Source organism: Palaemon carinicauda, chromosome 26 (genome assembly GCF_036898095.1).
Source record: "Palaemon carinicauda isolate YSFRI2023 chromosome 26, ASM3689809v2, whole genome shotgun sequence".
Taxonomy (NCBI): domain Eukaryota; kingdom Metazoa; phylum Arthropoda; class Malacostraca; order Decapoda; family Palaemonidae; genus Palaemon; species Palaemon carinicauda.
Genome location: NC_090750.1, coordinates 86288838 through 86315190, shown reverse-complemented (window position 1 = coordinate 86315190; position 26353 = coordinate 86288838). Strand labels below are relative to the sequence as shown.

Genomic DNA, 26353 nt, shown 5'->3' with positions numbered 1-26353 from the left:
TATATATATATATATATATATATATATATATATATATATATATATATATATATATTTATGCATGTATATGTATATGTGTATATATAATATATATATATACAGTATATATATATATATATATATATATATATATATATATATATATGTATGTATATATATACACATCTATATATGTATAAATGTGTATATATTTACATATATATATATATATATATATATATATATATATATATATATATATATATATATATATATTTATATATTTATATATTTTTATATATTATTTAACCAAAGAAAAACATACAATATATACTGTAGGAAAAAACAAGTTTTAACCTAACAAGATTAGAAAATGAAAAGAATAAAAAACTTGTTTATTACCCTACCTTCACATTGGAATACTTGATAAGACTGCATCCTCTATATTGCTTCCCAATCAATCGGAAGCCCTCAGCGGTATTTCCTTATTCATTCCGACATCCGAAGTTCTCATTTTTAGAGCTTCCTAGTTGTTAAAGATCTTTCTTCCCAGTTTTCATACATTTTATACTGTCATTCCGATTTCACAATATCCATATTAAATTAATATATTATTCTATATACCCAAACTACATGAAGAATTTTAGATACATTTTATTTCTGCAGACGTTTATTTATTAAGCCTTTAAGCAGTTTTAAAGGTCGCTCATGAATAGCAAAGGCAAGGGACAGTGACATTGCCTTAGCAAGCAGGACAATGCCTTAGAAACTGACCATATATACATATGATCAGCGCCTAAGTCCCATCTCCACACAAGCTCAGGGAGGGCCAGGCAATGGCTGCTGATGACTCAGCAGATAGACCTGTAGACTCCCCTAAACCCCCCTTCCTTTGCTCACAAGGATGGTGAGGTTGCAGCAACCAAAGGAACTAACAAGTTTGAGCGAATCTCGAACCTCAGTCTGGCGATCACCAGTCAGGAATATTACCATATTTTCGTGTGCATTCGGCATCAAAACACTTCTGTAGGGTGAGCCTTTCACCAGATCACTTCTCTTAAACTCTAAATTTTATATAATTACTAATGTCTACTTCTAGACCAATGCTCCTAATAGCCTTCTCGTATAGTTTTCATCCTTTTTTTATCCACACTGAAATCTTTTATTCCCAGTGTTTTATCAATTATGCCAAGATCCATTATATACATTGTTTCCATATACTTCTAATCATATTATTGCCAAATCTATACTGTCAGTCTTTCACTACCGGATGCAATTAATCTGTGCAAGTAATTCTGACTTGTATTGAGAAAAAACATAATTATCTATCTATCTATCCGTCTATATAAATATATATATATATATATATATATATATATATATATATATATATATATATATATATATCTATAAATATATATAATAATTATATATAATACTTATACACATATATTACATATGTAAATATAGATTATGATTTATATATACATACATATATAGCCTATACACACATACACACACACACACACACACACACACATATATATATATATATATATATATATATATATATATATATATATATATATATAGTATAAATATATCTATATGTATTTATATACAGTATATACACACATTTATGTATATATATATATATATATATATATATATATATATATATATATATATATATAATAATGTATATATGTATATACACACAAACCGTACAACCTAATTTAACCAAATTACTACGCGCAGCATACCACTAGGTTATTCATGAGCGAGTTTGAGTGGTTGGGAAGCTAGATGCTGGTTCGGAAAATATATGGGATGGAGTACAAAGATATAAAGATGAAAACTGGGACATAATCGCGGGTTTGCAGTTTTAAGCATAACTTAGAAACTTCTCAACAAGTTGGAAAATTTAGGTGATAAATTATTTAGTTAAAACTGATGTATTTGCTTACTAGAATTCCTTTGCATTCACATGCTTGATTTTGAGAGTTTATCTCGCAAGTCCTGAAATGCTTACCTACCCCTCCTTTACAAATTCAATTATAAGGGTAAATAGAAACGTAATTTCAAGAGATTGATCAATTGATTGGTTGATATAGTGTTATCCGGCATCCTGATAACACCAAGTCAATCCGTCCATCTCTCTTGAAATTAGGTTTTTGTTTACCTTTATTATCGGATTTGCAATGGAAGGGTAGGTAATCGTTTTAGGACCTACTTGAGAGAGAGAGAGAGAGAGAGAGAGAGAGAGAGAGAGAGAGAGAGAGAGAGAGAGAGAGATTATTAATGAATACGTTATATTTTTGTTTTTATCAGCCCTGATAAAAAAAAACATTAATCAAAATTGAATGTATATATTTAAGATTAATCATCAAATACGGTTAAGACAGACAGATTTAAACTCTATGCTCTGCATATTCCACAACGTAAGTGGAGTGAGGACGATTGAGTCCCATATTGAACAGCTGTAAAAGTGACCCGATTAGTTAGAGGGGGGGGGGGGGGAACTGAAGCTCCACTGATACATGAAAAGCGGTCCGATTTGCAGGCTAATGAGGCCGAGGATAATTACGACAAGGGTTTTTAATTACCGATACAGAATTTCCACTCATATGTACATTTATAGCTACTCCATAATCAAACACGCATCGAGAGGTTCCAAAATTTATTAAATATAAACATGCAATATTAAGTGATAAAATTATACAAACTCTTAGGGGTTCCAAAACTTAACATAAACATGCAAAATTTAAGGGATAAAAATGTACTTAAACGCTTATAGGTTCCAAAATTTAATTAACACAAACATGCAAAACTTAAGGGATAGAAATATACATAAACGCTTATAGGTTCCAAAATTAATTAAAATAAACATGCAAAATTTAGCCGATAAAAAATGTACATAAACGCTTATATGTTCCAAAATTTAGTTATTTTAAACAAGCAAAATTTAAGGGATAAAAATGTACATAAACCCTTATAAGTTCCCAATTTTATTTGATATAAACATACAAAATTTAAAGGATAAAAATGTACATAATCGCTTATGTGTTGTGCATACAAGGCTGCACAACCATCTGCAGAAGATATAAAACCAGCATTGGCTAAAAGAGAGACCAAGTAAAGAAAAGGACGTCCTGTGTTTTTGGGAAAGAAAATACGTGTTGTATGAGTTAAGTGCCTGGTACTGAGGGTCTTATACCATTACCACAAAAGAAACAAATTAAAGCTTAGGGGTTCGTGAGTTGGAGGTTTCTGCGATTAGGGGCGAGGTTCAGAGAAGGGAAAGAGAGGGGGGGGGGGATTTAATGGAATGTGGGAGAGGGGGGCCGGCAAGTCCATTCCGTCTTGAGAGACATGGAGCATTAAACACAACTGTCTTCTATTTAAAGGGGATTTTTTTTACCTAGGAACTGAAGCCCATTAAAAAAAAAAAAAATGCATACCGCTTACCAACCAATGTTGAGTCACTCAGGCTAATTACGGTTAATTTGAAGTTTGTGTGAAATTACATTGCTTAAATAGATTTCCCCAGTATTTCTTAATCTTCTGTCTTTTGCAAGGGCAATTCTCTGACGTATTCTGATATGACACCGCTTGAAGCAACTGACCTGTGCCACGAAATGAACGACCTGACGGTCGACCGTTGACAAATGCATTTATAATGGAAAGGACAACTGACTGCATCCTCGTGCTTACACAAGCAAGGTTTAATCAACGTTTAGCAACCCACACTGTCCTCCACTGAGCTATTAATTTTACTGAGAATTATTGGCCGCCATTCGATGCGAGGTATTGTATCATTATTAGATCCCCCCAAGAGATGCATTCCCATCAGTTGCTGCGCTGTCACAATAATATCACAGGAATATGCATTGTTATTGCTATCTCGAGTTCTGTGGTGAGCCCGTATTTTATGAACGGAGAAACGTATGTATACATACGACAGACACCTGTAACTAACTTTCCTTTACATGACGAGTTTCGAAGTTTGTTCCAGAGGACCGTGTTCCGAAAGCGGGCGATACTTGTATTTCCTTGGCTGGCAGAAAGTGCGAGCAAGCTTTATTGTTCTGGCGAGGGAAGTTTGGGGGACGAAAAATGAGATCAGACGGGGAGCAGAAAGACTAAATGAGGGGAAAAAGAAACGGCAGGTCTGGATAAATGTGGAGGCGGGGGAAAAAAAGGTATTCTGGGGGAAGAAAGAATAAATAAAGACGAAGCAAAGTGCCAGAGGGGGGGGGGGGTTAAATAAAAAAGAACAGGGGTTGAGAAAGTAAAATCAGAAAGGAAATGTAAGTTTAGGATCAGGAGAAGAGACAGACTGAAAAAGAAGAAAAGATAAAAATTCAAGAAAGATGAAATCATAAAGATTCGAGAAAATATTGGGATCATAAGATATGAGATGAACGGATGAAAATGTTACAGAGAATTAATGAAGGACAATCATCAAATGATAAAGGAAATATCGGATAGGAAAAACGCCAAGTATGGGCCGTAAATTTTACTAACTGAAGATTAAACGAAGTTGGAGTTGGGAATAAAGATGAGAAAAAGGGGAACTTGAGACGAAACGTAGAAGGAGGAAGGGTGGGTGAGCTGAACGTGAAAATGGAATTAGACGGACGTTAATAAAATGTAGGAAAAGGAGAGAAATAAATTAAGTTCAACTTACAGTGAAAAAAAAAAAAAAACAATGATTTCGAGAAAGGAAGAAAGCAGCTTGAGAAGAAACTGCATTGGGAGTAGGAAAATTAATTCGTTTTCTTTTAAGCAAGAAAATTACGAAAAAAAAATGCTGGTGTGAGACAGAAGAAATGTATTTAAAAGCAATGAAAAATGAAAAGAAAGGATTAAACATACAAAATAGGAGGGATATGTATGTGTGTATATATATATATATATATATATATATATATATATATATGTATGTATGTATATATATATATATATATATATATATATATATATATGTATGTATGTATATATATATATATATATATATATATATATATATATATATATATATATATATATATATATATATATATATACACAGTATATATGTACATTCATACACATACATATATGTATGTATGTATATTTATATGTATATATATATATATATATATATATATATATATATATATATATATATATATATCAGACACTTGGTATTTTTTATATAGGTGAAATGTGTGTTTTAAATTGGAAGTCTTTTTACACGTTTACAGTCAACCACCCTATTTACATTAAATGCAAAAAAAAAAAAAAAAAAAAAAAAAAAAATCTCCAACGTTTTAGCGTATTTTCAAATCAGTCTAAGTATGTGAAAATTTTGGAGCTCGAAAAAGGGTAATTGCATGACCTCCAGTCCTATTTATTATGATTATCCACAACATAATGAGGCATAGTTAATTAGGCTGCTCATTTGACCTCATTTACGGTAATGAGTACTCGATGCATTCTTGACTTTTCGCTCTCATACAAAATTACAAGAAAAGTAAACCCGATGGAAAAAATGTATGAATGTATCGTTATTGAAATATACAAACACATTGGTATTTTCTCTCTCTCTCTCTCTCTCTCTCTCTCTCTCTCTCTCTCTCTCTCTCTCTCTCTCTCTCTCTCTCTCTCTCTCTCTCTCTCTCTCTATATATATATATATATATATATATATATATATATATATATATATATATATATATATATATATATATATTACAGATGTATTCTTCCTCAGCACGAAGATAACTCAATATATAGTAGTCTACATAAGGGAAAATTGAAAGTTGTGTATATGTAGAAATGCTCAACAGTTTCGTCCGCCAATGGACCTCTTCTTGGAGCGTTTATTATGCAAAGAAATATTACACACGTTTGTACGTACAGGAAAGGCTTAAAATCATAAAAAAAAAAAAGATAAAATTATACTTTTACTACCCAACAGGCAAGTCACTTAACATGAGGATAAAACTAGTAAAAGTTGAAATTACAAATTAACATGAAAACAAGTAATGGAAAGTTTGACAAGCACCCAAGTAAATACAACAAGACAAAAAAAAAAAGGAAAGAACCATTGAAAAACATTTTCAAGTTTGTACTGACACTTTATACTGTGTAAGATAAAAGGATCCAATTTATATATGCCTGGAGATAAATTAAAATTCTTATTCCTACTATAAAATATACATGCTGATTCAATGACATTCCTCTCTATAAAATCAGTATTCTTGAACAAAATTTGTGAATGTTGCCAATCTACTGGATAACTACATATATTATTATGTATACAAATGGCATTACTTTTGTTGTTTGTTCTTACATTATACTTATGGTTTAAAATTCGTTTATCTAATGATTTTCCAGATTGTCCAATATAAAAATGTCCACATAAACATGGTATCTTATAAACTATACCCTCATCACTGTCAGGTGTGTTGCAAATTAGATTTTTGCCAATAGTATTACGATAAGAAAATGCAGTACAAATCCCCAACAATCTAAGAGGAGCGATTACAGACTCAAAATTGGGATGGTATGGTAGGGACAGAAAATTAGTTTTACTTATATTCCATTGGGGCGAATAAAAAGATTTTCTTGCAAGTGCCAGGCTTTTGTCTATGTCTTGTGTGCTAAAATTATTTTGAAAACCTATTTGATATATATTTCTGAATTCTTCGTCAATATATTCGGGACTCCATCTCATTAGTCACAGCAATATATTCAGACCCTTGCAACAATAATACCACACCTGAGAGCATCATGCTACAGTCATCATTTACGGAGGGACTTAAAATGTAATTACCGGTTACGATGGAGTACTATATTGTACAATATGTATGTATATATGTATGAATGTGTATATGTACCTTGTTTCCAATTTATTAAGCAAACGCTAGTCATTTAAACTCTAAAATGTAACGATTGAATGATGAAATGTTTACGTAAGGACGCGGAAATGTCTTGAATAGTAAGATAAAAAATAAAACCTGGTCACAAATATAATCAGAATGTGAATATAATAAGCCTTAATAGGATTTAAATAAAAAGGCAGGAGTCCTCTTTGTAATCTACTGCCGGCTAATTATAAAGGCGGTAACTGGCACTAGTATTTTAAAGTGGATTAATTAGTAGCAAGCTTATTTATAATACTCTTGCGATATAATGAAGTTTACATATCCATAAATTATTCATATTCACAAATGAGCTAATTTTAAGGACAAAGCTTTTTTGCATAGCATAGCCAGGAAACATTGAAGCTGATGTCAAATATTTGCTTCTACCTGAACTCCTTTCCAGATTTCTTTCTTCCTTTTTGCTGTCCAACCATTGAATGGCCTCCCAAACCCCAGTGCTTGACCATATGGCCCAAATTCATAAATCCATATAATATTTACAACAGTTATTGAAAGAATATATTTCTAAAGATAACATCCGGATTTCTAATAAAACACCACTTTATATTCGGTACTATGGTGGCCTATTCGAAACGTCCCTGTCTAGCGATTGCTGGACTGGGGTTCGAGTCCTTCAAATTTGATAATTTCTAGTAGTGTCTGCAACCTCACCATCCTTGTGAGCTTGGGAAGGGGGGGGGGTTTGGTGAGCCTATAGGTCTACCTGCTGAGTCATCAGTAGCCATTGTCTGGCCCTCCCTGGTCCTAGCTTAGGTGGAGAGGGGCTTGATGTGATATATATATATATATATATATATATATATATATATATATATATATATATATATATATATATGGTCAGTCTCTGGGGCATTGTCCCTGTCCCTTGCCTCGGCCATTCATGTGCGGCCTTTAAAGCCTTTACACTGTTGAAGAAGTTCTCGGAAACTATAGATACCCTTATTTTAAAGGCAATGGAAGCTACCTCTTTTTTTAACAATAAAAAATAGCAGCTACTATCTCTCAATTCCCATTAACTGACTCAATTTATTTAATATTATAGACCCTAGACTGAGCATCGTAAATAGCCAATTGGTTTAGTCTACACCAAACATCCAATTTCATTGCTTAGCTCCACGGAATTTACGATACCATTAATAATTCAAAAAAAAAAAAAATTAATCAAGGGATATTTTATAGGGTTTCAATTATCTTCCTTTTTCTCTCATTTCTTTAATTTCCTCATTACTTTTTATCTTCCCCTTGTGACATTTTGCTGTATTTTATATGACTTTTTCTTCTTTTTATCAACATTAACTTATGGAAAATCATTCTCGCAGGTAGATTTACGATAGGTATATCAATTGAGGCTTCTATTGGTTTGGGCTACAATTCAATGAAAGATAAATTTTACTGACATAGAACCTCCCCGTAGTATGGGACACATATGCCGAGGAAAAAAAAATATTACCCTCGCCGTGTGTTTGGATAAGAAACTGCCTTTACTAATCATTAATCTAAAGAAATTCTCAATTCCTTTAAATGGATTTTTTTATTCCTAATTTTTTTTCATTGAAGCTGTGAATTAAATATGGACCCTCAATTTACAAACTTAATAGGTTCCAAGAAGCTGTTTGTAAGTTGAATTTTGTTAAACTTAGGCCTAGGTAGGTAGGGTAGGCCTAACCTAAATCCCATGTTTATAATTTCCGGCAACAAAAGTCAACACACAGTCGAGTTTTATATGAAATGGATATCGTGTTACTACAAATTTCATTTTGGTTACTGTATGAAATGATACAGTATTGTTTTATTACAGTATTTGTTTTATCTTTGCTATTTTCAGTTGTATTTGTTTGTATCTCCGAATGTTTGAAAGTTACGGACCTGCTGTATAATTTTTTCTCTTCCTCTTGTTATTTTAAAGTGTTTATAGTTTACATATAATAGATTTATTTTAATGTTATTATTCGCAAACTTCTCTCGTATTATATTTCCTAATTTCCTTTCCTCACTGAGCTATTTTTCCCTGTTGGAACCCTTGAGCTTATAGCATCCGGCTTTTCCAACTAGGATTGTAGCTTGGCAAGTAGTAGTAATAATAATAATAGTCTAACAACGTTTCATGGGAATTAGCGTCGCTCATTTTCCCCTCATTTCTCAACGCCAAACAGAAAACGGAATCCGTGGCAATGCCAAACAGAAAACGGAAATGAACTGTATCAGCAATAAGTTCATGGATCGTTTACCTCCCCGAACAGGAAGCTTAAGCCCCGGTTTATGAGCGAGCATTAAATCTCACGTTTATGTGGCCCTATTTGTGATAACTCTATACGCAATCGATTGAGAACGCAGGCACTACAAAATCCTTGTTTTAGCAACATGATTGATTGATTGATTTAAAGTTTTCAGGTCATTGACGCCGATATCATTTATTTTATATAAAAATTAATAGAATATTCAGTTAAAACCATAAAATTTTAATGTCATTATAGAAGTTGAATAGTATTTAGAAGATCTGCTTCTGAAATAAATCTTAAAAATGCAGCTCGCATAGTAGGACACATGTCCAAGATTCTTGGCAAGGATGAACCTGTCATCTTCACCTCGAGCCTCAAACTGAAATCTATTTCTTAAGTTATTATAATTAGCCTCACACGGTAGTCATAGATGACGAAATAGAGCTGTTTGCCATTCTGATGAAAATATACCCACTGCTTTCAAATATAAATAATGTTGATCATTAAGATACAATATAACATTAAATCACCCTTATAAAAACATGGCTAAATAAATCCATTTAAAAAAATTAAGTTTTTAAAAAATGTCAATAATTAAACTACTAAATCGCACTTTTAAGATGGTGAAATCCATATTAAAATTTTCAAATCTTATCTAAATTCTATTATGGGGTTCACTTTTAACAAAATTATCATCATTACTCGAAATAAACTTTTCTTTACAAAGGTTTTGGATGTAAAGTAAGTGCCATATTCATCCCACTACTATGTTAAGAAATACCAAGTTCCAAGGAGAGTATTATTCAAGCACTAAATACACACCACTCAGTAAACCAAAGTCATTACAAAATGACTAGGGTTATGTACCAAAGTATTATTATCAATTTTCAGATAGGAAAAACCTATCCAAATTTCATTTCTTTTTTTTTCCTTTGAGGGAGTTTCACGTTATTATATTTAAAAGCTTCATTACTGCCCGGTAATTCTATATATCATACATAATAAAAATATTAAGTTCATTTGAAACTTTTTATACTTCCAAAACAACAAACCACAATAAGATTTGATGTTGAAAACATGCAGTTTAAGAGGCCAGATTAAAGGTCGCCCTTGTATGGCAGAGGCAAGAAACTGACAATGCTCTAGAGACACCGTATAAATACATAAGATCAGCGCCCAAGCCCCCTTTCCACCCAAGCTAGGGCCAGGCAATGGCTCCCCCCCCCCCCCCACCCACCCTTAGCTCACAAGGATGGTGAGGTTGCAGACACTACAAGAAACTATAGATCTTAAGCATTCCTGGAACCCCAGTCCAGCAGATTGCAAGGCAGCGATGGTTCCAATAGGCTATCAGTAAATTATTTTGACAACTTTTTTTTAGTTCTATATGAAAAAGTAGTTTAATCAATCATTGTCCTAAAATATTAAGCACATTTCACTGGGGATCACCTTATTGATTTTTCCTCGTTGATGTAATTACGGTTTTCTTTCATAAATATAAAATAAAACCTTGACGGAATAAATATGGATAATAATCTCCTCCCCCCTTTTTTTTTTTTAAACCAGGGTTTTGATCCTAGATTTCTTTCACATCATATACTACCGCTAGAGAGTTTTCGGGTCCTTTGCCTGGCCAGACAGTACTACATTGGATCCTTCTCTCTGGTTACGGTTATTTACCTTTGCCCACACATACCCCGAACAGTCTGGCTTATTCTTTGCACATTCTCCTCTGTCTTCATACACCTGACAACACTTAGATTACCAAACAATTCTTCTTCACCAAAGGGGCTAAATACTGCACTGTAATTGGTCAGTGGCTACTTTCCTCTTTGTAAGGGTAGAGGAGACTCTTCAGCTATGGTAAGCAGCTCTTCCAGGAGAAGGACACTCCAAAATCAAACCATTGTTCTCTAATCTTGAGTAGTAGTGCCATAGCCTCTGTACCATGGTCTTCCACTGTCTTGGGCTAGAGTTCTCTTGCTTGAGGGTACACTTGGGCACACTATTCTGTCTAATTTCTCTTCCTCTTGTTTTGTTAAAGTTTTTATACTTTATTTAGGAAATATTTATTTTAATGCTGTTACTATTCTTAAAATATTTTATTTATCCTTGTTTCCTTTCCTCTCTGAGCTATTTTCCCTGCTGGGGCCCCTGGGCTTATAGCATCCTGCTTTTCAAACTACGGTTGTAGCTTAGCAATTAATAATATATATATGTATATATATATATATATGTGTGTGTGTGTGTGTGTGTGTGTGTGTGTGTGTGTGTGTTTCTCTCTCACTATCCCCTTTATACTGGCGAAAAGACGTTGGGAAATTTCTTCTTAAAGTTCCAAGCACAATATCTTTCACCATTTGTTCGCAATTACTTCTGTGTGCCCAAATTAGGTTACCCTTTTATAAAACGTCGCTAAAGAGGAAATCTCATCTCTCTCTCTCTCTCTCTCTCTCTCTCTCTCTCTCTCTCATATGGTTCATTAGCAAGTCATTTAAAACTTTGCCCATTGTGTTCCCTTTTCGAATCCGGAAACTGTGCCAGAGAGAGAGAGAGAGAGAGAGAGAGAGAGAGAGAGAGAGAGAGAGAGAGAGAGAGAGAGAGAGAGAGCAATTATAGAAAGAAGCCATCGTCTACGTTTGTTAAACTCCTAAGTAGTTTGAAGTGGCTGCACAATTCCATGGCCTTTGATGAAAGTTTGACTGATTGGAAGATTTTTTTTTTTTTCCATGCGAAAGGTGACGAATTGCAGACTTGAAATGTCTTTGCATCAAAAGGAACTCTTGACTTTGTGACCCCCTTGACTTTACGACCCAAAGAAATAAAAACTTTAGTTTCTGTGGTACATATTTTGACAAGTAATTTTATTTTCGCAAATTTCTTTTGATCTGTGACAATATGAACACTTCATGGCCTTTTGAAGTTTCTTCCAATTCCATTTTTTTTTTAAAGGCAATGGGAGTAACCTGAATATTTTGATGATAAAAAATATATTTGACAAAGTAATTGTATTTTCTTAGTTTTCTTTTGAACCGTGGCAACATGAAGATTACTTGTTTATGTAAATAGTTCCTTTCAATTCCATTTTTATAAAGGCAACGGGAGTAACGTTAATATTTTGAGGATGATAGAGATTTATAGTCATCATAGCTATTGCAGACTGATAGAAAGACAGACGAGTGAGATAAAATATCACATTTTCTCTGGCAAATTGAGAAAATAAATAGAAATAGAGGACACTTTGTATTTCAGCTTTTTTCATCTTGTCTGTAGCTTTTACAACAAGAAAAAAATGGTGAGAGTTTAAAGTTCGCTGCAACTATCGATAGGAGAAATATAGGTGAAAGACAATACGATGGTTTCCGAAAGAATTTTTGGCCTCAGTTTATTGATAGTCACTGTTCACTCCATGTGGCCTGATGGGTTATTGGCTTGCCGATTCTTTACTTTCACCCAGGGAAGGTTTTTGCAGGATGGTTGGGGATAGTTCTACTACCGCTGGATAAACTTTTAGGTTCTTACAATTCGTTTTGCGCCATAATGGAATGATAATTTACAATTGAAGTCACTTTCTTTCCTGATTAAATTTGTAATTGTCGTTATACTCTTAGTGTATTTTCGTTGCGAAGTAAGCTTTCCCCATTCTTATGGAAATCGATGTGCATAGCAATTAACCTGGAAACTTCGGGATCTTAAGACGTTTTTAACACATTTGTAATTAAAAAATTAGGAAATTATAACAAAGTTTATCAGTATTGGCCCAAAAGAAATATAACTAGGGATTTTCTCTCTTTTTGTGGGTTTTTTTTTTTTCAATTTATTGAAACAATTAAATTTTTTAGTTAACCCAACTTGTCAAAATGGCCACCCTACTACGATAATTTCACTAACAAATTGTTCTTAATAATCTAACGGCTTCCACATATACAAGATATCTTACAACCTTCTGATCAGTTAATTTCTAAAGTGGGCTAATGAAATTTTCATTCATCAGAATGGACTATGGTAACATTGATTTCCAAGCCATAATTTTATCGAAAGAATTTGCAAAACGGAACTCATGAAAGGGAAAAGGGATGCTGTGGAAGACAAGTAATGAATGTTAGTATTATCGTAGAGATTTACTAGTAATTACCAAGATAATTTTATCAAGAATTAACGTCATTTGCATTGACTTTCCAAACACACTGGACTTTAAAGCCATTGCTCTGTCCTTGCCACAACACTACCAATTTTACTTATTTTCACACACAAACATTCTTACATTATATATATATATATATATATATATATATATATATATATATATATATATATATATGTATATATATATATATATATATATATATATATATATATATATATATATATATATATAATTAAATGAATTAACTGTGAACAGGGGAGTACTCCAAGGGAATGTGTTGTCACCTATGTTGTTTATCCTCCTCATGGATTTTGTAATGCGTAGAACAGCTGGAGATGGCGGAGAAAGATTGGACTTGATTGGTAATAAAAAAAAAATTAGCTGACCTAGATTATGCTGATGATGCTGTCTTTATTAGCAGAACAACACAAGATTTGCAATGCTTGCTTACCAGAATGCATGAAAAATCACACGAGGTTGGGCTCAAGATAAATAGAAGTAAGACATGATGAGAACGGCATATGCAATGGAAGATGAAATATGATTGGAAGGAGAAAGGATGAATGAGGTGGAATCATTTAGGTATTTGGGAACTATGATCTCCAATACAGGGTCTTTAGAATGAGAGTTTGGTGAAAGATTGAAAAAAGCAAATCAGACAATGGCTAGGTTAAGTAAAATTTGAAAATCAAATCTCCTGAAATTAGATATAAATATCAGACTATATATCAGTTTAGTGAGATTGGTGTTACTGAATGAACATGAGTCATGGTATGACAATGAAATAATCTCCAACACATTTTGTAGATTTGAGAGCAAAACCCTCAGAAGAATATTGGGAGTTAAATGACAGGACAGGATTAGAAATGAAACTATAAGAGAGATTACTCAAGTGACATATGTGGATGAGTGGTGAAGAGTAGATGAAGATGGTTTGGGCATGCTCTTCGCACTCCCCGAGAGATTAGTAAACGTTTGTAACTAGGCTCCACAAGGCACTAGAAGAGTTGGAATACACAGACCTGCATGGCTGGAGCGTAAAGTAGATGATGAATGGAGAAGTATTGATTTAAAAGCTCAAGATAGAGACGACTTGCGAAATCTAACAGGGGTCCTTTGTGTCAATAGGCGTAGGAGATGATGATGATGATATATATAAAATGGGAACTGTGAAAAACTAGTACAGCTCTCTAATCACGTTTGCTAAATCTAAAAGCTTCGTCCACATCCCAAGGACATGTACTGTAAGTCCAGTAAATTTAAAGAACCTTGTGCCTACCAATCCACTAGCTGCAGACCTAAACCATCTTCACTGTGATCCAGAAAAGGTCGTGAATCCAGTAATATCACCTTTAGGCACTTGCTTCTTAGATATAAAGCAGTATCTTTTACCAGCATATATATATATATATATATATATATATATATATATATATATATATATATATATATATAAATATAAATATATATATAGATATATATTATATATATATACATATATAGATATAGATATATATTGTATATATATATATATAGAGAGAGAGAGAGAGAGAGAGAGAGAGAGAGAGAGAGAGAGAGAGAGAGAGAGAGAGAGAGAGAAGAAGAGAGAGTGTGTGAGTGTGCTTGCTTACATGTGTTGTAGACAAACTATGTATAGATTGAACGGTCAGAGCATTTGCCTTCGTTTCCCGAATAGTCCTGCATAGGTCAAGACAAATTATTTTAATTCTTGATATAAACATTCTTAGCAAGTGGTCAGTCTCTCATAACATCTCAGCGTAACAATTACTTCCTCCCATTCCTTTAGTAGAGTTCCGTAGGCCTTCCTCACTAACCTAACAAATATCACCTTTCATTATCGACAAACAGGTCATTATCGTCTCATCTTACGACCATCAAGACATTCAAGAGTCTCTCTCTCTCTCTCTCTCTCTCTCTCTCTCTCTCTCTCTCTCTCTCTCTCTCTCTCTCTCTCTCTCTCTGAAATGTATACCAATAATTCCAGTGGATACTATTGTCTCTGAACCTAATTATGATCTTGATATCAGTTCAAGCGAAGCTAATTAATGTCAATAAGAGATCAGTGTACCTTCTGGGAGAGGGCTCATCTTAGCTCGCTTCGTCATTTTTTACTGTATTTTTTAACTTTTTTCATAATTTACGATCAACATCACCTTTAAATGTTGTTTCATATAGCCACATTCAGACTACTGATTACTATTATTACTTGCTAAGCTACAACCCTAGTTGGAAAAGCAGGATTTATGTTATGTAAGCCCAGGGGCTCCAACAGGGAAAATAGCCCAGTAAGGAAAGGAAACAAGGAAAAATAGAATATTTTAAGAACTGCGAAACTCCTCTTAATCATGTAGATGCCTGTGGAAATTTATCTTCTATACACAAGCTAATTAACTTATTCAAAATTTTCCCCCTTCAGTAAATCTGTCGTTTGGAATTAACCCTTTTCGTATTTAAGAGTTGCTTCCCGACCAGTAAGCCAAATATATAATTAAAGACATTAAGATTTTGTCATTTTTGTTTATAGATTATCGATGTTTATACCCTAACTAAAGTTCCTGACGGGTTTCGTTAAACAAAAAAAATCAAAACTAAGGTTATACACTTATATTTTACTTGACACAATCTCAATTATTATGGTTAATTATTATTATCACTACTTTATATTTTGTGTTTAATATTGATATTAACTATATTTAGGTATGAAGATTATCTTCGGAACAATGTTAGAGCAGTCAGAAAGATTGTAAATTTATTTCGAATTAATAACACTACCGCCAATATCGATTTTTTTTCTTACGAAAGTACACTTTATTTAACAGATTACTTGTAAAAGTAAATGTTGGACTTGGTCATATATAAATACTCTATTTAAAAAAAAAAAATAAAACTATACAATTACTACTAAATTTGTTGTTCAAGTTTGACGAAACATCAAACATCTCCAACAATCTTGTAAATATGATAAAAAATTCATCATTGAAACAAAATGATCAATTACAACTTATAATGCCTCTTTTAATTAACATAAGAGCAGTCCATCCAAAATTTTTAACTTTGTTAAAAAAGAACCACTATCGAAATGCAAGTCTTCGCGAAAGTTTGGAAATTGCTCCCCGAGTAGGAGAGATCATCTCTTGTTTACAGACTTAAGGGAAGAGATTAATTTTTACGAACGGGGAAAGTTTTGCCAAGAGAAGAAGGATTCAAGCAACGTGATAATTGCATTCTGATACCTCCATCAAGCGGCGAGTATTGGGCCGGAGTGGTGATGCAGTCGTTTGAAACCTAGTTATTGGCGTTCCATTAAAAAGGCTCATAAAATGAATTCAGGATGTTAGGAGCTCCCCTGACAACTTTTCCTCTTAAGTGCGTTTGATAAACTGTCTTCTTCGTCTATGCCTTTCTCAATTTTTTTTTTTTTTTTTATAAACTTTATCTTTCTTAAAAGGTATTCAAAACTTGTGGGATAATAATTTCGTGGGATTGTGTAGGGTGATATTACTTGCAATTATGTTAATAACACCAGTTGTAGTGACTATACTGGCTAGGTTAAGCATGACATTATGATCGTGATTAATTACGATTTCTTATATAAAACCTATTCAAAATTTATAGACAAGAGGACTCGTATAAAACTCGGTAATTTCCACATAGATTCAAATATATGACCTATCAAAAGTCTTCTGTTGCGTCGAGAGTGTTAGTCCTATAACAGACACTTCTGAAATGAACCAAACAAGAGTCAAAATCTGTCTTGATAGAAAAATAAATGGAGCTTTTGCATATCCCTTGTCTTTTTTTACATAAAGTCCCAAGCTTTCCATTATAGTCTTTCTATATTGCCATATATGTGGCCTAATCACAACCTGTTTTCATGGAGATATGTATTATTGGACTGAACATTTTCTCAGCTTTCAACCTAATTTCAGCGTAAAGACTTGGAAGTATTGTTGACATCGTGCGAGCTCAGTGATTCCACATGAAAACCAAATCAATTATTCTTGGAAATATGATAAAAACTCATTATGCATACTAATATCAGATACAGTAAGGCTACAATACACTGCAAAACAAATCCCAACGAATTAAGATGGAATAACGACATACTTAATTAGCGTGATCTATCTCCAGATAAGGTCTAATCCAATTTGCATGTTTAACTAGTACCCTTTCCCAAAACGAGGATCTACCAAAGTTAATACATTAGTATCAATTCGGAACTAGTAACACTTCTTGGAGAATAATTATCCAGGGATGATGACTTCTGGGCAACTAAAAAGTACTGTATTATCTAGTGTGATGAGCCGAGAGAAGGTTGTGACTCAAAGGCAGGATGAAAGCAACTGAGTAACTTTATTACAGAACATCCGTTTATATATACTTAAACTCCAGGAAATAAGGGCATAAAAGACATAACAGGCAATTTCATGTTCAACCGGCACTGCACCGGTTAACAGTTAATGGTGAGAAAAACAGACAAGTTATTTCAGGTCCTTATCAGTGCGAGGGGAGAGCTAAGATACAAGCATAATATTTACACAAAATGAAATGTCGTTGCTATGTACGAACGTGTGACACACGGTTGGTATATGGCTCCCCCCCCCCCCTTAAAAAGGACATACTGTACATGTTAAATAGGGCGCCCTGATCTAGAGAGGCGACTGTAGGTGGGTCATCTGGCAGGAGATAAGCAGGTTTTAGTCGATCAATGGAGACCCAATCTTCTTTGCTACGAATGTTTAGTAGGAATGCTTTCGGACTGCGTTGGATCACAAGGAAAGGGCCCGTGTGAGGGGGCGTTAGCGGTGGCTTGCTAGTGTCGTTGCGTAGGAAGACGTGCGTTGCAGAGTGCAAGTCTGTGGGTATGTGATGCTTCGCGGGGGCTTGTAAGTCTGGCGGCATGGAGTAAATTTTCCCACGACGTGACGTATGCGCTCTAGATCGTCGGAGGAGGTTGCAGAAGGAAAAAATTTGGCAGGGACGACCAACGGGGCGCCATACACCATTTCAGCTACTGAGACGTTGAGGGCATCTTTAGGAGTGGTCCTTAGTTCCAGGAGGACCCAGGGAAGCTGAGTAAACCAGTTGAAATCCTTGCAGCGGGACATCAAAGCTGCTTTGAGGGTGCGATGAAAACGTAACACCATTCCATTGGCAGCAAGGTTGTAGGCAGTTGTCTGGTGTAGGGTGATGCCCAGGAGATTCGCTAATGATGTCCACAATTGAGAGGTGAAAGTGGTACCCCTGTCAGAAGTAATATGCTCAGGGATACCAAATATTGCAATCCATCCTGAAAGTAAGGCAGATGTACATGAGGCTGACGTTACAGTTTCCATGGGAGCTTCAGGCCAACGAGTGGAGCAGTCGATGACGGTAAACAGGTAACGATGTCCTTGTGATGTGGGTAGGGGGCCTACAACGTCGACGTGAATGTGGGCGAAACGATGCTGAGGTTGAGGAAAGGTGCCCACTCCTGAATCCGTGTGTCGATGTATTTGGAAGTTTGGCAAGAACAGGCGCTGACCCAATCCTTAGCATCCTTAGAAATGCCGTACCAAATGAACTTCGTCTTCAGCAGCTGTGCAGTAAAACGGCACAACGGATGTGAAAAGCCGTGAATGGAATCAAACTCCTGTCGGCGCATGGGAGCAGGAATCCAAGGTCGCGGTCTACCAGTACTGACGTCACAGAGGAGGGTGGTGTTGGAGTCGTCGAGGGGGATGTCTTCCCAACGGAGGTATGTGCTGGATGTGATACTCTGGATCCTGTTGTTGGGCTTCAGCCAAGGCGTTGTAATCCAATCCCAGTTGAACAGCAGCCAACGTGTTTCTTGACAGTGCATTGGCAACGGGATTAATTTTCCCAGGGACTTGTTGAAGGGTGCAATTGTATTCAGCCACTGCGGAGAGATGTCGGCGTTGACAGGCGGACCAGGCGTCAGACTGTCGAGTGAAGGCGTGCACCAGAAGCATGTGGTCTGTGTGAATGATGAAGGGCGTACCTTCTAAGAAATGGCAAAAGTGACAGACAGCCAAGTGCATCACCAGCAATTCGCGATCGAAGGTAGAATAACCCAATTCTGCCTTGGACAGTTTTCTGCTGAAGAAGGCCAATGGGCGGGCGAGCCCTTGACCACCTGCTCGAGTACTGCACCAATAGCGACGTTGTTAGCATCGGTGGAGAGGAGAGGGGCATGTGGGATAGGAAAAGTGAGAGCCGCAGTGGCTGATAGGGCCTTCTTTGCATTGCAGAAGGCCGCTTCTTGAAGGGGATCCCACTTCAGGTCCTTTGGCTTGCCCTTGAGGGAGGCGTAGAGGGGAGCAAGAGTGGCGGCAATGGCTGGCAGAAAACGGTGATAATAGTTGATCATGCCCAAGAATTCCTGCAGAGCTTTGACGGTCGAGGGCGTGGGGAAGTTCTGAACGACTGCTACCTTCTCAGGGAGGGTATGGACTCCTTCAGGAGTGATGCGGTGCCCTAAGAACGACACTAAAGTGGCGCCAAAGGTACACTTGTCATACCGGACTACAAGGCCGTTTTGTTGTAGGCGGTCGAGCATGATGCGCAGGTGACGGAGTTGTTCCTCTTTTGAAGAAGAGAACACAAGTATGTCGTCCTCATAACATACACAGAAGGGGAGGTCCCCTAAGATGCCATCCATGAGACGTTGAAAAGTGGCTCCAGCATTACGAAGGCCAAAACAGGGGTATTTGAAGGTGTATGTACCAAACGGAGTGGTGATGGCAGTCTTGGGAATGTCTTCTGGGTTTATAGGCACCTGATAATACCCCTCCAGGAGGTCGGGTGTGGAGAAAATCTTCGCTTTGTGCATGTAGGTCACGTCGGCGATGTTTGGGAGGGGGTAGTGATCCAGTTCTAATTGCATGTTCAGGCGCCTGTAATCCCCACACGGACGGAGGGAAGGCATCTTTCTTCAGAACGATGTGTAAGGGTGACGACCGTGGGCAGGAGGCCTTTTGACAAAGGCCCATTTCCTCCATTTCGGCAAACGTCTGTTTGGCGGCTGCTAATCGTTCCGGAGCCAGACGTCTGAATTTTGCAAAGACTGAGAGTCCCGTCGTCTTGATATAGTGATAAATACCGTGCTTGGCAGGAGCTGTGGGCGTTTGGTTAAGTTCTGGACGGAAAACTTACGAGTACGAGGTGGGCGTAGGTATCCGTGGGTGCGCTGATGTGGAGAGCGAGGTTGGAGGGGGGCGGGTTGAAGAGGTGTCGACAAGTACGAGTCTGCGTTGACCAATCATCGGTGGGCGACATCGACCAGAAGGTGGAAATGAGAGAGGAAATCCGCGCCGAGGATTGGCAGTGTGACGTCAGCAACGAGAAACTTCCAAGATATAAGCATTATACACAAAATGAAATGTCGTTACTATGTACGATCGTGTGACACACGGTTGGTACATGGCTCCCCCCCCCCCTAAAAATGACATACTGTACATGTTAAATAAGGCACCCTGATCTAGAGATGCGAACTGTAGGCGGGTCATCTAGCAGGAGATAAGCAGGTTTTAGTCGATCAATGGAGACCCAGTCTTCTTTGCCACGAATGTTTAGTAGGAATGCTTTCGGACTGCGTCAGATCACAAGGAAAGGGCCCATGTAAGGGGGCGTTAGCGGTGGCTTGCTAGTGTCGTTGCGTAGGAAGACGTGCGTTGCAGAGTGCAAGTCTGTCGGTATGTGATGCTTCACGGGGGGGCTTGTACGTCTGGCAACATGGAGTAAATTTTCCCACGACGTGATGCATGCACTCTAGATCGTCGGAGGAGGTTGCAGAAGAAAAAAATTTGGCAGAGACGACCAACGGGTCGCCATACACCATTTCAGCTGCTGAGACGTTAAGGGCGTCTTTAGGAGTGGTCCCAGGAGGACCCAGGGAAGCTGAGTAAACCAGTTGTAATCCTTGCAGCGGGACATCAAAGCTGCTTTGAGGGTGCGATGAAAACGTAAAACCATTCCATTGGCAGCGGGGTTGTAGGCAGTTGTCTGGTGTAGAGTGATGCCAAGGAGATTCGCTAATGATGTCCACAATTGAGAGGTGAAAGTGGTTCCCCTGTCAGAAGTAATATGCTCAGGGATACCGAATCTTGAAATCCATCCAGAGAGTAAGGCAGATGTACATGAGGCTGACGTTACAGTTTCCATGGGAGCTTCAGGCCAACGAGTGGAGCGGTCGATGACGGTAAACAGGTAACGATGTCCTTGTGATGTGGGTAGGGGGCCTACAACGTCGACGTGAATGTGGGCGAAACGATGCTGAGGTTGAGGAAAGGTGCCCACTCCTGAATCCGTGTGTCGATGTACTTTGGAAGTTTGGCAAGAACAGGCGCTGACCCAATCCTTAGCATCCTTAGAAATGCCGTACCAAATGAACTTCGTCTTCAGCAGCTGTGCAGTAGAACGGCACAACGGATGCGAAAAGCCGTGAATGAAATCAAACACCTGTCAGCGCATGGGAGCAGGAATCCAAGGTCGCGGTCTGCCAGTACTGACGTCACAGAGGAGGGTGGTGTTGGAGTCGTCGAGGGATATGTCTTCCCAACGGAGGGATGTGCAGGATGCCCTACATGCATGATACTTTGGATCCTGTCGTTGGGCTTCAGCCAAAGCGTTGTAATCCAATCCCAGTTGAACAGCAGCCAACGTGTTTCTTGACAGTGCATCGGCAACAGGATTCATTTTCCCAGGGACATATTGAAGGGTGCAATTGTATTCAGCCACTGCGGAGAGATATCGGCGTTGACGGGCGGACCAGGTGTCAGACTGTCGAGTGAGGCGTGCACCAGAAGCATGTGGTCTGTGCGAATGACCAAGGGCGTACCTTCTAAGAAATGGCAAAAGTGACAGACAGCCAAGTGCACCGCCAGCAATTCGCGATCGAAGGTAGAATAACCCGATTCTGCCTTGGACAATTTTCTGCTGAAGAAGGCCAATGGGCAGGCTAGCCCTTGACCACCTGCTCGAGTACTGCATCAATAGCGACGTTGCTGGCATCGGTGGAGAGAAGGAGAGGGGCATGTGGGATAGGAAAAGTGAGATCCGCAGCGGTTGATAGGGCTTTCTTTGCATTGCAGAAGGCCGCTTCTTGAAGGGGACCCCACTTCAGGTCCTTTGGCTTGCCCTTGAGGGAGGCATAGAGGGGAGCAAGAGTGGCAGCAATGGCTGGCAGAAAACGGTGATAATAGTTGATCATGCCCAAGAATTCCTGCAGAGCTTTGACGGTAGAGGGCGTGGAGAAGTTCTGAACGACTGCTACCTTCTCAGGGATGGGATGGACTCCTTCAGGAGTGATGCGGTACCCTAAGAGTGACACTTCGGTGGCGCCAAAGGTACACTTGTCATACCGGACTACAAGGCCGTTTTGTTGTAGGCGGTCGAGCACGATGCGCAGGTGACGGAGTTGTTCCTCTTTTGAAGAAGAGAACACAAGTATGTCGTCCTCATAACATACACAGAAGGGGAGGTCCCTTAAGATGCCATCCATGAGACGTTGAAAAGTGGCTCCAGCATTACGAAGGCCAAAACAGGAGTATTTGAAGATGAATGTACCAAACGGAGTGGTGATGGCAGTCTTGGGAATGTCTTCTGGGTTTATAGGCACCTGATAATACCCCTTCAGGAGGTCGAGTGTGGAGAAAATCTTCGCTTTGTGCAGGTAGGTCACGTCGGCGATGTTTGGGAGGGGGTAGTGATCCAGTTCTGTTTACATGTTCAGGCGCCTGTAATCCCCCGCACGAACAGGAGCCATCTTTCTTCAGAATGATGTGTAAGGGTGACTACCATGGGCTGGAGGCCTTTTGACAAAGGCCCATTTCCTCCATTTCGGCGAACGTCTATTTGGCGGCTGCCAATCGTTCCGGTGTCAGACGTCTGAATTTTGTGAAGACTGGGGGTCCGGTCGTCTTGATATGGTGATAAATACTATGCTTGGCAGCAGCTGTGGGCGTTTAAGTTCTGGACGGAAAACTTCCGGGTACAATGTGAGGAGGTGGGCGTAGGCATCCATGGGTGCGCTGATGTGGAGAGCGAGGTTGGAGGGGACGGGTTGAAGAGTTGTCGACAAGTACGAGTCTGCGTTGACCAATCGTCGGTGGGCGACATCGACCAGAAGGTGGAAATGAGAGAGGAAATCCGCGCCGAGGATTGGCAATGTGACGTCAGCAACGAGAAACTTCCAATTAAATTTACCGTTTCCAAACGATAATGTGAGGTTCTCGTAACTGTAGGTGGGTATCGCAGATCCGTTGACAGCTACCAGGCGGACGTCGGCAGATGTAGACAGACTACGTCGTGTCTTGAAGAGTTCCCTTGGCAAATGAGAACGACAAGCACCCGTGTCTACCAAAAATCGCACACCCGTTCCAGCATCATGTAAAAAGAAAAGATTAGAAACACGGGAGGCCACCGCTACGAGCGATGGCCTACTTACACGTTTTTTGGCCACTGACAATCCTTGGCATATTTCTTTGCAGCTGCCACGAATCTGTAGTGGTAGTAGCAAAACTGCGGCCGATGGGCGGTAGTAAGTGGCTGTAGAAGTCGTTGGTTGGGGCGCGAGCAAGTGGAGGGTGATGGGTAGCCTTGTCGCCGCTCGGGCTCGTCACGGGGTAGGCATGCATGTCCTGCAGCATTTATGTCGGCTTCGGTGACGTTGAATAGGCATCCTCTTTGTCAGGAGTGGAGGCGTTGATGGAGGTCTTGAAGGTCGTGAAGTAGCTGTCCATAAGGGCGTCGGCTTTGGTCATCAAGTCTTTTATTGGTAAACTATCGAGATCGGGTATGGCAGCGCGTACAGGTGGGTAAACGGCGTATCCAAAGGGCACGAAGTAGGTTCACCTCACGAGGAGAGCCGTTTATGGCAGGTTGCAGGCGAGCGATACTGGTCATTTCCCTGAGGGCGAGCGAAGCCCTTTGGTCCCCCATTGGTTGTTGAGAGAGCTGAAAAAGCTTTGCTATACGGGCGGCTGGCGACGGCAAGTACTGCTGCAGAAGGTGTTTTGTGGGTGTCATATGCTATTGGGGTGTCTCTTTGTTCACAAAGCCAGTCTGATATTTCTGGGAAGGTGTCCTCGGGTATCGCCGCGAGAACATAATCTGCTTTGGTGGTTGAGCGAGTTACGCCCTTTATGCGGAACTAGACTTCTGCACGCTGAAACCAAGCAATGGGAATTACGTAAAAAGACTCTCTTAAGAATTGCAGCCGAAAATTTGCACTTAACCTTGCTCTTACTTTTATCAACAAATATATTTTTAGTAAACAAATAGAGAATAATAAATATTTTGGTATACATACAGAGACTAATAACCTCTTCCTTACTTTTATCAGTTAATAAATTTCTAATATACAAATAGAGAATAATAACCATCAGTTAATGTTTCTAAAATATACAAATTGAGAATAATAACCTGGTCCTTACTTTTATTATTTAATATATTTTAATATATAAATATATAAATAGGTACTTGTCCTTACTTTTATTAGTCAATCTATTTCTAATATACAAATAGAGAATAACTTTACACCTACTTGTATTAGATATATTTTTAATACACAAACCAGAGAATAACTGACCTATTTTCCTCTTTTTCTCTCTCTCCCTAAAGTTGTCATCGCAGTGCTGGTGCTGTTCACGTGCATCGGCAAGAGGGACGCCTACTACGCCCGCATGTGGTAACCATGGCGACCTCCAGACCGGCGGAGCACACCAAGGACGAAAGAGCCGACGCAACACCACCATCTCCCATCTGATCACCTGTATTTCTATCTTGGGATGAGCAACTGCAGCAAAGAAAAAAAAATGCTCAATGAGACATGATCGGCACTTAGCTGATTGAAAGATTTTAATATTTACAGTTGTAAATTATTTTTTTTTTCATGTGTAAACTATATGTCTATAATTCTCATTGTAAATTGGCTCTATTTGATTCATAAAAATTGTTAACTATTTACAGAAATGGTTTATATTAGGCAAATTGGGTATTTTTAATCATAAAAATACTATTGTTAATAGAAAATGCTGCATATGTTTTGTATCAGGAACATGACAATTAAAATCTTTGTTACCTAAACTAGAAAAAAATATCGGTAAATGTATTTAACTTGAATAAACTACACCACTCAATGGTAATTTGCTTATAATTGTATATTTGAAATAATTTACTCATTACAATCTTTCGCAAAACTAGAGCAATATCTATCAAGGAGTTATCCAAAAATGACATTCCAATCTTGTCAATATTGTATGAAATACAATAAATTAATATTATCCATTAAAAAAACATTGAATGCCAGTCCCATATAAATGATCATCAATATATATTGATTTTTTTAATAACGAGCGTACATGCAATCAATATGTAGAAAAAGCTTATAGTTAATTACAAAATTCTCTACTCTGACTTTGACTATTACTATCAATATAATTTTATAAATTGGGCCACTGAAGTTTCTTAAATATTATTCGGATTTATTGTATAAATGGGTCTATAATAAAAGCTTATTGATTTTGAATTAAAGGATTTGAGCAGTTCATGATATGCCAGTTTTACTCGGATCTTGTCTTCATGCTATATTGCCATTATCATAGTTGTCAATTCTTTTCTATCATTAATAATAATAATACTTTATTAATAATAATAGTTATTATTATTATTATTATTATTATTATTATTATTATTATTATTATTAAGAGGTCGGAAACCAGTCGCTTTCCTAACGTTAGGCAATTTATAAAAAGTTTGATATGGAAAAATTATTCAAACGTAAATACGCCGTTTAATTACTTTAAAAAGTTGAGTAACTGGATCTCCAATAACAAACACTGGAAAACAGAAGCCGAGACAAATAGGTCAGATTAAAAGACATACCCAACTGTCAGAAATGTCAGAAATCTGTCGAAAGTGGTAAAAAAAATGTCTAAATAACAATACATTATATGTATCTCAATTTATGTACATTCACATAGAATTATGGGGATTATTGACACCACTGTATCGACACTCACTTTTGAAAAAAATACCTACAACATGGTAGG

The 26353-nt window shown here is 37.5% G+C and overlaps 1 protein-coding gene across 1 annotated transcript in view; it reads left to right on the top strand.

Annotated features, from left to right (window-relative positions):
• The window catches only part of LOC137620047 (uncharacterized), a 443557-nt gene extending 417611 nt beyond the window's left edge, over window positions 1–25946 (top strand). Inside the window, exon 9 of the mRNA XM_068350326.1 lies at window positions 24924–25946. Coding sequence (XP_068206427.1) covers window positions 24924–24994 — 71 coding nt within the window. The 3' untranslated portion in view covers window positions 24995–25946. The remainder of the gene's footprint in view (window positions 1–24923) is intronic.
• Window positions 25947–26353: the final 407 nt, after the last annotated feature.